This window comes from Petaurus breviceps, unplaced genomic scaffold, assembly GCF_028583685.1.
Source record: "Petaurus breviceps papuanus isolate PSGF00001 unplaced genomic scaffold, PetGlider_PUasm1.0 90667, whole genome shotgun sequence".
NCBI lineage: Eukaryota > Metazoa > Chordata > Mammalia > Diprotodontia > Petauridae > Petaurus > Petaurus breviceps.
Window position 1 is genome coordinate 8,192,729 of NW_027187302.1, and position 10,110 is coordinate 8,202,838.

The 10,110-nt window shown below is 39.7% G+C and overlaps 1 protein-coding gene across 5 annotated transcripts in view; it reads right to left on the minus strand.

Annotated features, from left to right (window-relative positions):
- Positions 1-492: 492 nt before the first annotated feature.
- Positions 493-10,110, minus strand: part of BACH2 (BTB domain and CNC homolog 2) — a 429,780-nt gene continuing 420,162 nt past the window's right edge. For all 5 annotated transcript variants that reach the window (XM_069065158.1, XM_069065154.1, XM_069065157.1 and 2 more), the window contains one exon: positions 493-7,305. In XM_069065158.1, the coding sequence (XP_068921259.1) occupies positions 6,826-7,305 (480 nt within the window). In that variant the 3' untranslated portion in view covers positions 493-6,825. The remainder of the gene's footprint in view (positions 7,306-10,110) is intronic.

Genomic DNA, 10,110 nt, shown 5'->3' on the forward strand with positions numbered 1-10,110 from the left:
TGGTAAAAATTTAGAATTTTTATCAGTTTCAAAATATCTGATCAGATTACATGTTAAACAGGCAAAGATTCAAACTAGAGCAAGATAAATGCTCTTAGGGGAAAAGCAAATGTGACCCTGGGAAGCTAGGGTGTACAGCAGATACAGCACTGGCCCTGGAATCAGAAAAACCAAAGTTCAAATATGACCTCAGATACTTACTAGCTATATGACGCTGGGAAAGTCACTTACCCCTTGCCTGCATAAAACTAGAGAAGGAAATGGCAAATCATTCCAGTATCTTGGCCAAGAAAACCTCAGTTTGTTCACAGGGTCACAAATAGTCGGACATGACTGAAGAATAGCAACAAATGTGATCTTACCTTCACTAATAAGTTAATATTAAACTACTATAATATATTATACATGCATATAATTAGGCATATATTAATCACATGTGTAATTAATATATACCAATACATTCATGTGTAACAAATTTCAGAGGCAGAAAAATCAATTTACAATACATAATGATATGTCTTTATTTCTTCAACAGAAATGGTGTCTAGACAAAATTCAGTTAACACTAGCAGTTCAAATGAATGAAAAGGGTTGGGCTTTTTTTTTTTTTGCACAATACTGTATTTACAACAACTAAATGAAGTTTTAATTCATTAGTTCATAGCAATGCTCTTTTTTTTTTTCCAAAAAGGTAAAAATTCTTAGTAACAGAGAATAAGCATCAACAGCCATTTCATTTTTACAATAAAAATCACAAGAAACCACAGTCACCTAGAAAAAAAATAAAGACAAGCTTAAGAACTAGTACAATTAAATGATGCATTGAATTAAGTTACATTAATCGCATAGAATCTGTGTAAAAAGTATGTAGAAAAACACCTGATGTAACCTGTTACAGTCATTGACCAGTTATGAGAGGTACAGAGGATTATACAGGTAGATATGTGTGAAAACTGTCCATACTGTTTGACCTGGGGAGGAAGAGAAGAGGGGCTGCAGCCCCTTGCATACGCTGATAAAACCCTGTTCTGAATATGGCCTCTGAAGTTTGTAAGGCATTTATTAGAGGTGCACTTGTATTGGACTGGTTCTGGAACAAATTCTACAGGTATTCCTGGCCTCGAAATCCAAAGCGATGCTTGAAAGGAATGGTGCTAATATTAGGACAAGCACCCAATGATCCCTGCTGTGTTCACTATCGCTCCTGCTTGCTCTCGGGGGCCCTCAAAGGCAGCAGCAGTATGCAGACATGCCAAATACACTCTGTCTGAATGTGAGCCAGGTGAGTGGGAATCACACATATACACATCCATACACACCACACCATACCGCATTACACCCATTCATACACACACCTGTCTCTAGAAATGGTAGAGGTCTGAGAATCACCCTGCTGAGAGAAAACGCTTTGACCAACTCAAGTTGCTTCTGCTTTTTTTTTTCTTTTCTGGGGCATAGCTCTTTTACTATATATTCCCATCAACTCCACCCTCTTCCATTCCCCCAGGGGGAGTGTTTTTGGCACTACACCTAAGTCTGAGTGAAACATCTGGTCTTGGTGCACTTCTGCTCACAGAGAGGGCCATTCTTTGATTTGAGGTCAATACTACTGGAATGAAAGTGAAATTCACAGAACTGTTTATTTCATCAGCTGTCAGATTTGGCTAATTATCATGTTACAACATTAAATAAAAACTACTCAAGTTGACCCCCCTCACCAAAGTGGTTTTCTTCACAAAATGGCAATGTCTTATGCTTACAATTAAAAACATGTCACTGATATTAGTTTAGTATAAATATCATCTACCATGGTGGAGTGTAGGAAAATACTGTACATTTACTTTTTGTTGCAAGCTGTGTTGTTGCACTGTCAGATCAATAATTTATCCCCAATCCGCCATAATAGGTCTTTTCTATATACATATATTCTTTGCACACACATACGTATGTTCATGTATATTGGATTCTACAGCATCAGCGATGATGCCTGGGTCATAAAATAGTTCAGGCTGTATTATAAATACACATACATATACATAATATACACAAAGCACATACATACGCACGCACACGTGCACACACACACATATATACTTCCTACATGGATGTTAGCTCCACATAGACTGAATCACACTAAGGATTGCTTTGCCAGAAACATAACCTAAAATAAAAACCATAATGTCAGAAGAAAATACTAGCTCACAACAGAATATATACATTTTCTATATTAAAAAATGTCCGGTAGCTATTGTATCTTCAGCAGGATCTCTAACATTTATGTGTGGCACGGAGCTGCCACAAGCATTCCCTGCTTCTGCAAGAAATTCACCTCCATTGGGAAAACTTCAAAAGCAATTACTGCACATGCATTCCCAGTGAGTCAAGGATAGAACCACAGGCCGCCCTAAGCTGTGCCAATGGTGTTTGGCTGGTTTGAAAAGACTCAATAAACAATTCTTAGATTAAATGGGGGTGGGGTGGAGAGGGTGCAGTCAGCATAACTATGGAGGACAAATATAGGGGGCAATACCTTGTAAAAGCTTGAAAAGCATACCTTAGGAGAATTCTGGCTTTTTTTTTTTTAACCTTTCTCTTATTTCTAATTTTAACAGTCAGGAACCTGTATTTCATCTAAAATGTATTGTGGATTCCAATAACAGGACATTGTGGTTGACTTTCTGGGTTTACTAAAGGGACTGTCTTCTTATAGGGGTATAATTGTAAATGTATGTCAGAATGTATGTGTGCGTGCGTGTGTGTGTTCAAAACTGGCAATTATAAAGCATTTAAAATAGCTAGAAAATTTGCATCTTGGACCTTTCCACAGCAGTGATGAATTTAACATTAGAAATACTTCTCCTACACCGGTTAATCTAATGCAATTACTGTAGCTAGTCCCCACTCTCCTTTTAAAAAAAGAGAGGTAGTAGTTGGCTTACTAATCACTATGGTTAGCCTTTGTTAATACTACATTTTTACTTCCTTGGGAAAACAATAATATAAGGATTAAATCCAAAAATATAGTGCATCTGAAAAGCAGCATACCCTTAGAAAGACATTTAATAAATTACTCCATACACTATACAAAATAATAGTCTTCTACTGCAGCATCAACTCTGACGCCTGAGTCATCATACATTAGGAAGTCCACAATATAAATATTCTGATGTCCTAGTAACTTGACTAAGAGTTTTCCTTTTCCAACCAATTTGTTCCAGAATCAGTGTGCGATGGAGTTCTGTCTTGTTCAAGGCACCCCCAGAGAAATGTGCAGAAACAAATACACACTGCAAAGCATTGAGTGACAATAGCACAATAAGCTTAAATGAAATGAGGTTTTTCTGGCGATACAGGGAGCATGGAGAAGGCAGATGAAAAGGGAACACTAAGCTGGGGTGAGATCTGCCTACTTATTGCTGTTACCCCAATTATTGGTTGTTCCATGGATGGAAGCCACTTGGAAACTGATGTAGATATCACTAGAACTTTGGCCATGGATAAGAGGTGATTTTAAAATTATTTTGGAAGGAAGGGATTTCAAAAACACAATTATAGACTTCAATTTTGTGTAAGTTGTTTTCCTCACTGCTACTTTTACCTTTTTTAAAAAAATTATATTTTTAGTGGGGGGAAGGGAGGAGAGGAAGAAAAAGGTAACCAATTTTTGATTTGGAAATTCTCTGTACTGCATGGGAGCCAATTCGGATTTAGTCCCATATCTAATTCTCCCAAGTGTCTCCCTTTTAAGTCTCTCCAAATGAATCAGTAACAGATTTGATAAGCACATGGTTTAGAATAGCCAAAACCACATACACAGCATCTGAGCAAATTATATGAAATCAGTTACTTCATGGGGTAAATAAATATAATTTTAAAAAATGGATCCTCAAAAGCTTTAAAAAGCTTCCCTCTCCCCCTCTCCCCCCCCCCCCCCCGCCTTGAGCAATGGTTTTCATCAATAGTTCCCATGGCAAAGGTTGGGTTAGTAGACAGAGTGAGGGGAGGGAAAAAATAAACAGATTCACCGTCAGCGAGAGCCAGGCTGGAACCAACAGCTGCAGCACAAGGTCTGTGGGTGTTTAAAAGTAACAAGAACGATAATACGCACAAAGGATGGAATGAGGTCAAGACTACCAGTTGCACATGAGTTGTTAATTGGGTAAAATCATGTCAAGAAGCTGGTGCAGACTTGGTTATTTATAAAATTGTAGAACAGTAAGAAACAAAAACAAAAAACAACAAAAAAGAGGAGGTCATTAAAAAAGGCAACCACAAAAATAGTTTTAAAAATACTGTCAGCTGACCCCCTTCTGCTAACAAAAACCTATGAAGTGATCATGTGATTCACATTTAGTTTAAAATTCTTGCTGTCACCATTGTCTCCCACAAATGAAAACCTTATGGTGAAGTGAAGAATTACTTTACAAGGTCAAGAAATTCCAACAACAACAATAACAACAAATAAGAAAAAAATGAATTATTCATAGAGGGCCTTATAAAAAACTGTTTCAGGCATACACACACATACATACACACAAACATACACACATACACATACACATAAAAACAAAAACCTGGAGGCAGGTCTTCAAAAAGAAAGCATTTTAAAGGAAAAGGCTTTTTTTTTTTCTCTTACTGTGTGAATCAACAGTTTCTGGCATCCATACATATTTAAACATTTAGAGCTAGTATTTTGTACAGAAAAAGTTAATACTAAAACATATGTTATTATGGTTTCACTTTTCGCCTACATTTTATACTAACTTCCCCCTTTTACATGCGGCTTTAATATTGTCCAAACAGTGGCACAAAGAACCAAAAATTAGCCACTTAGCCCCCGATGACCCCTCCCACCCTAGCCCCATATCAAACCATACACGATTCTCCTCCAGAGCCAAACTGTAGCCACGGGGTCAAGGGGTGTTAAGCAAGACCAGGGCATTCATGAGTGTCCATATTCATGATGTCATAAAAGTATCACTGGAGTGAGGGAGCTGATTCCTCCTCCTAAGGAAAGATGCTGAGCTACTGAGTGCCTGAAGAGAAATACTGGTGCACACCTCATGTGTAAACGTTTGCACCAGAGGAGAACATCATCCCCCTGTGCTGAGGAAAAGCTGCTCTCTTTATGCAGATGTGCACAGCCAACCAGTTTTGCAGCAAAAGAGGAAAAATGCCATTAGGAAGAGTTCTAGTATTGTCTTGCCTAAAGCCTCAGAATGAGCTATGGATGTACTTGGGCAGCAGGACAGTGAAGTAACCTCAAAACACAACTCAATGCACTTGGAGGAGGAAGGGAGGAAAAAAAACTCTTCTGCCTATGCTAGGAGGAGACCTTTGGGCTTGCAACTGCACTAATGTCTCTCCTATTTGGGGCACATTTGCTTCACTGGCCCTTTGGACCATTCAAAGACCAGCCATTGGTTCAGTGAATCTATAGCTTAACCAATTGCTTCAGTCATCTCCAGGGAGACTGACCTTCTCAAAGGTAGTTGGGTTGATGGCCATGACTTCAAAAGAGAAGATCCTATAACAGAACCCTTCAGAGAGTAAGTAAGTAGTGACCAGAACACAACTTACTTCCTTAAGGAAGAAAACAGAACTTGGTTTCTAGACACCAACACCTACAGAATCCTGGTGCAAAATCACGGATGGATGTTCTGTTACTGATGCATTTTTCAAGTGGGATGCCCAAACTCTCTCCCCACCTAGGAATCCGGACACCAAGCATCCACCACTAACTAGATGCATTTAAATTTTGCTTGGGGAAAGGGAAGGGAGGGGGCTAAGGAGCTGAAATACAAAAATATTCAAGCAGATTATCATCTACAAATTGGAGGGTGAATTCATTATTTGGCAAGATTGTTTCTCCTACATAATTATCACCTGAGTGCTTTTTTAATTACCTAAAATGTTTTACTTTTTTTTTAAACTATAAAGCAAATAATATACAGTATACTCGAGTTATACTGAAGTTACAACTTCATTTATGAAAATAGGTTTGACCCCAAACTCAGTGCAAGTGGCAAAGTTGACCATTACTGTACAGTATCTGCAAGAAAAAAAATCCACAATGCTCAGATGGCACCATTTGTCTGTGCCCAAAATTAAACAAAACAAAACAAAAACTCTGCAATCAACTCTCAAATAAGCTTTCAATGTTGATTTTTTTCCATAAATAAGTACAAACTGAGCAATATCGATGAACTATGAACCAAGAAAAAAATTACTGCCATAACAAGTTACCAAACTACTTCTAGCATCAAAGGCAAACAAAAAAAAGAAAAGAAAAAAAGGAATGTTGGAACTTGTTTATACATTAGAAATGAAAGTTTCCAGTTTTAGGATGAGAAAATTGAGGCATGCAGGGACTTTTGCATATGGAGATATATTTTTATATATTATATATATTATATGTACAGTTTAGTTATAAAACTTTGATGTGTATAGAAGCTGTCTTCAATGAAAAAAAATTGAACATTCAGAGGAAATTCCTGAGATAGGGTTTTGTGACATGGGCCACTGAGAAAATAATCTGTGGTTGGGTCCTCAGAGGTGTTATGTCCATCCCTGTTAAGATTGAAATTAACATATAAAAACAGACAGTGTTGCCACTGTTTGAGTTCCCTGCCTGGGCAAGGGATAGCACCATTGTGAAGATAACTAGGTAACTCCTGCTTGTAGGGAGGAGGAAATACTTAAAAACAGTATTGCTGCTAAGACCACTGTAGTGTGCACCAAATTCGTTCTTCTAGACAACAAATGAACTGGCCACAGGCTGACTGACGAACATGTGTCTGGGTGGGGATGTCTGGGCCCAAGTCACTAGGTATAATCTTTCCTGGGCTGTTCGTCTGTTGTACATTTATCAGTCATTTCCTGGCAGAAGTCCACTGTCACTGTTTGGCTCCTTGGTTCTAGAGAGGGCCCTCTCTCTGAGTAGGTACCTTGGTCAGCTCCATCCAACCTCCTCCCAGCTGTACAATTCTCTGACACATTGTTGGGCAGCCAGGGGGTCCCAAGGGGCACAGTGCCCTGATCCAAGCAGCACTGCATGCTTTCCCCTACACACTGGGATGCTGCCAGATTTTGCTCCATGCCAGTGGGCGAAGGGTTAATACTGGTGGCTGTGGGGAGATCCATTGGCCTGAGGACAGGGCAATACCGGTGCAAGGCTTGGATCTGCTCAGGGCTCTGGATATCTCGGCAGACTTCTTGGGAAAGGCAGGAGAAGTTATCTAAGAGTTCCCCCATGCATGCTTTCAGCTGGTTTCTTTCTGATAACAGTTTTTCTTTCTCGCATACCTGGGGAAGCAGAAGCAAAGTCAAGATTTGAATGTAACTGTGCTCCACCCAGGTAACATTTCCAGCGAACCCGTGATATACTGGTTTGTGTCTGTGACATCCTGCATAATATAACCCTTGTTCATTGGACAGATTGGGACCACATTCTGGAGATCTCATATTACTCTGTGTATACATCCAATACTTCATTAACTAGACTCCTTAGGGGATAGCTGAACTTTCTGGTTTCTAGGCAGGAAATCAGCAAATTCTCTTTGTTTACAACCTAATGATTAAATATCTTTTTATAATGAATCAGTAGACTTCTCTGTCTCAGTACGTAGAGAATACTGAACATGGTTGTCGATTTTTTTGGGGGTGGGGAAGAGAGAGGTATTTATTATCTAAGGATTGTGCAGTGTCTGAGGGTCCTTTATTCTCATTTTCTAGTTCTGCAGTTATGCTGGAAAGGCAGCATGTGCATGGAAAGAACACTGGGTTTCGTCCCAAAGGACCTGGATTCAAATCCCAGAGCTGCCACTCTCTATGTATCCTGGGGCAAGCAACTTGATCCCTCTGGACCTCAGTTTTCTTATCCATAAAATGAGGAGTTTGGACACTTAAGGGCCTTTACAAATTAAAATCTGTGATGCTGCAATTTTGTGTGGTGAGCTAGTCAGGAAAAACAAAAGAAAAAAAAAGGAAATTCCATAGAATCAGCTTATATTCTTAGAGAAGCAGTGGAGGTATGGTGAAAAGAGGAAGGGACTTGAAGGCAGAAGACCTGGGTTTGAATCTTGGCTCTACCATTGACAGCTCTGTGACCTAAGGCAAGTCACTTAACCTTTATGAGCCTCAGTTTCTCACCTTAAAATGTGGATAATATTATTTGACTGTCTATTTTTATGCCACTGTCATGAAGCTCAAATGCAATGATGCATTATAAAATTCCTCATGAGCCATAAAATGCTTGACATTAACTACTGTTATGGCCTCTTGACCCTTTTTCATCAAAGCAGAACAAACATACGAAGCAAAATAGTCCTGCTAATCAAAATTTCATGAAAAATACATAAGAAAAGAAAAGGGGTAGAGAGGTTTTTATGTAGAAATAGAATTCAACAGTACAGTGAGACCATAGATCTGATCAGGTAGGATGCAGAAGTGTGTGTGTGTAATAAATGAAGTTATATTCCAATACTCACTTTGAGGATCTGTAATGTCACCAGTGTGGATAGGCAGCTTAATACAGATAGCAACTCTGATAATTTAGTAGATTGCTTTTTGAGAGATGCTGTGGTTGAAAAATGTTATTACCTTGCAGCTGACTTGGTGATGAGCCTTTCCAAACTTATACAGGCTAGTCCTTAGACAAGAGATGTCTAGTCTGTCACTAGGCCTCCTTTACTTGAAGCCTTTTCCAGCATGAGGACCTGCCAAAACTTCAACTTCCCTGGGCAGTCTTTGAGAATCTAGGACTCCCTCCATACCACCGAGAGGTATAAGAGGAGAAGAGCTTTAGTGGAAGAAATTCCTTCTTCAGTCTCAAAGCCATGTTAAGATAAGGTCCAAGTGTAGCTACTGAATTGTTTGTACATTGTATTAATTCTGTTTGTACATTGAAAACTCTCTAGCCCTTTCCCTCTCTCATCCATTTATAGTGAAATTTTGATTAAACAGGACTTTTGGGTACACTTAATATACTTTTATGATAAAGAGACTTGGGGCAGTAATCATAGATTATGTTGTCACCAACTCAAACCGGAAGTCTTCACAATTGATCTCTGTAGAGTTGTGGTTAAATACTTCCTCTACCTGGGCCTCAGTTTCCTCATTTGTAAAATGAGAGGAACTGGGTTAGATGACCTATAAGGTCCCTTCCAGCACATCATTCTATGGTTTATTATGGTGCAGCAATGATGACTATTAATGAAGAGGGTTGAAATGTTCTGACTGGTCATGTCCATGGTCTTTTTTATTTTATGAATGTGGGAATGGCCTAAATTGACATAGTAGTTTCATCCGAGGGCTTTTTAAGAATGGCTGGATCAGTCTTTGCAGGTACAATCATTTATGCCTGTCATTAAATGCTAGAGGTTTTGATGCAAGCCACATGACAACTGCTAATAGGCTTACAAATGAAAGATCTCCTCCTCAATTTTAAATTCCCAACTCCCCTTTCTGTACTAAATCAGTCTGTGAGAGTGGCCCCGCCTGGCTCCCCTGCCAGTGAGACAGCTCTAGAAGAGTCCTCTCCTTTTTTATGCACACTGGGGAGCCCTTCCTTTGGGGCTGTGCCAATCACTGTTTTCTCTGGGCAGCTACCAAGCACAGCTGGATTCATCCCTTTGGCACTAGCACTGCCTCGTTTTCTCAGCTGGTGCCAGGCTTGACAGTGGCAAGAAAACTGCAGTGACTGACACAGCAGTCTGTGTGTGGGAGGCACCGCACAAGGATGGCTTACCTACCATTTGGAGAGTAAGCTTTTACACTCTGCTAGTCCTCTCCAAGCAAGGAGTGCCTCAGAGAAGGGCACCACAAAGGACAAGAGGAGAAGTAAAAGGCTGTAGGAAGTGAGTGAACTTGCTAATTAGTTCTCAAGCAATTAAGTGCGATCTCTGTCAATACAGGCAGATGGCACTCAGCACAGTGCCAGGCACACAGGGATTGCCTAATAAATGTTTATTGGTCATCGTACCCTGGGCAGGCAGGGATGCCTTTGGCCTCTCATGACCTTCTCTTTGGTACCCCTGCCAAACTCTTCCAAATTAGAAATGAGAGAGAGAGACACAGAGAGAGAGAGAGAGAGAGAGAGAGAGAGAGAGA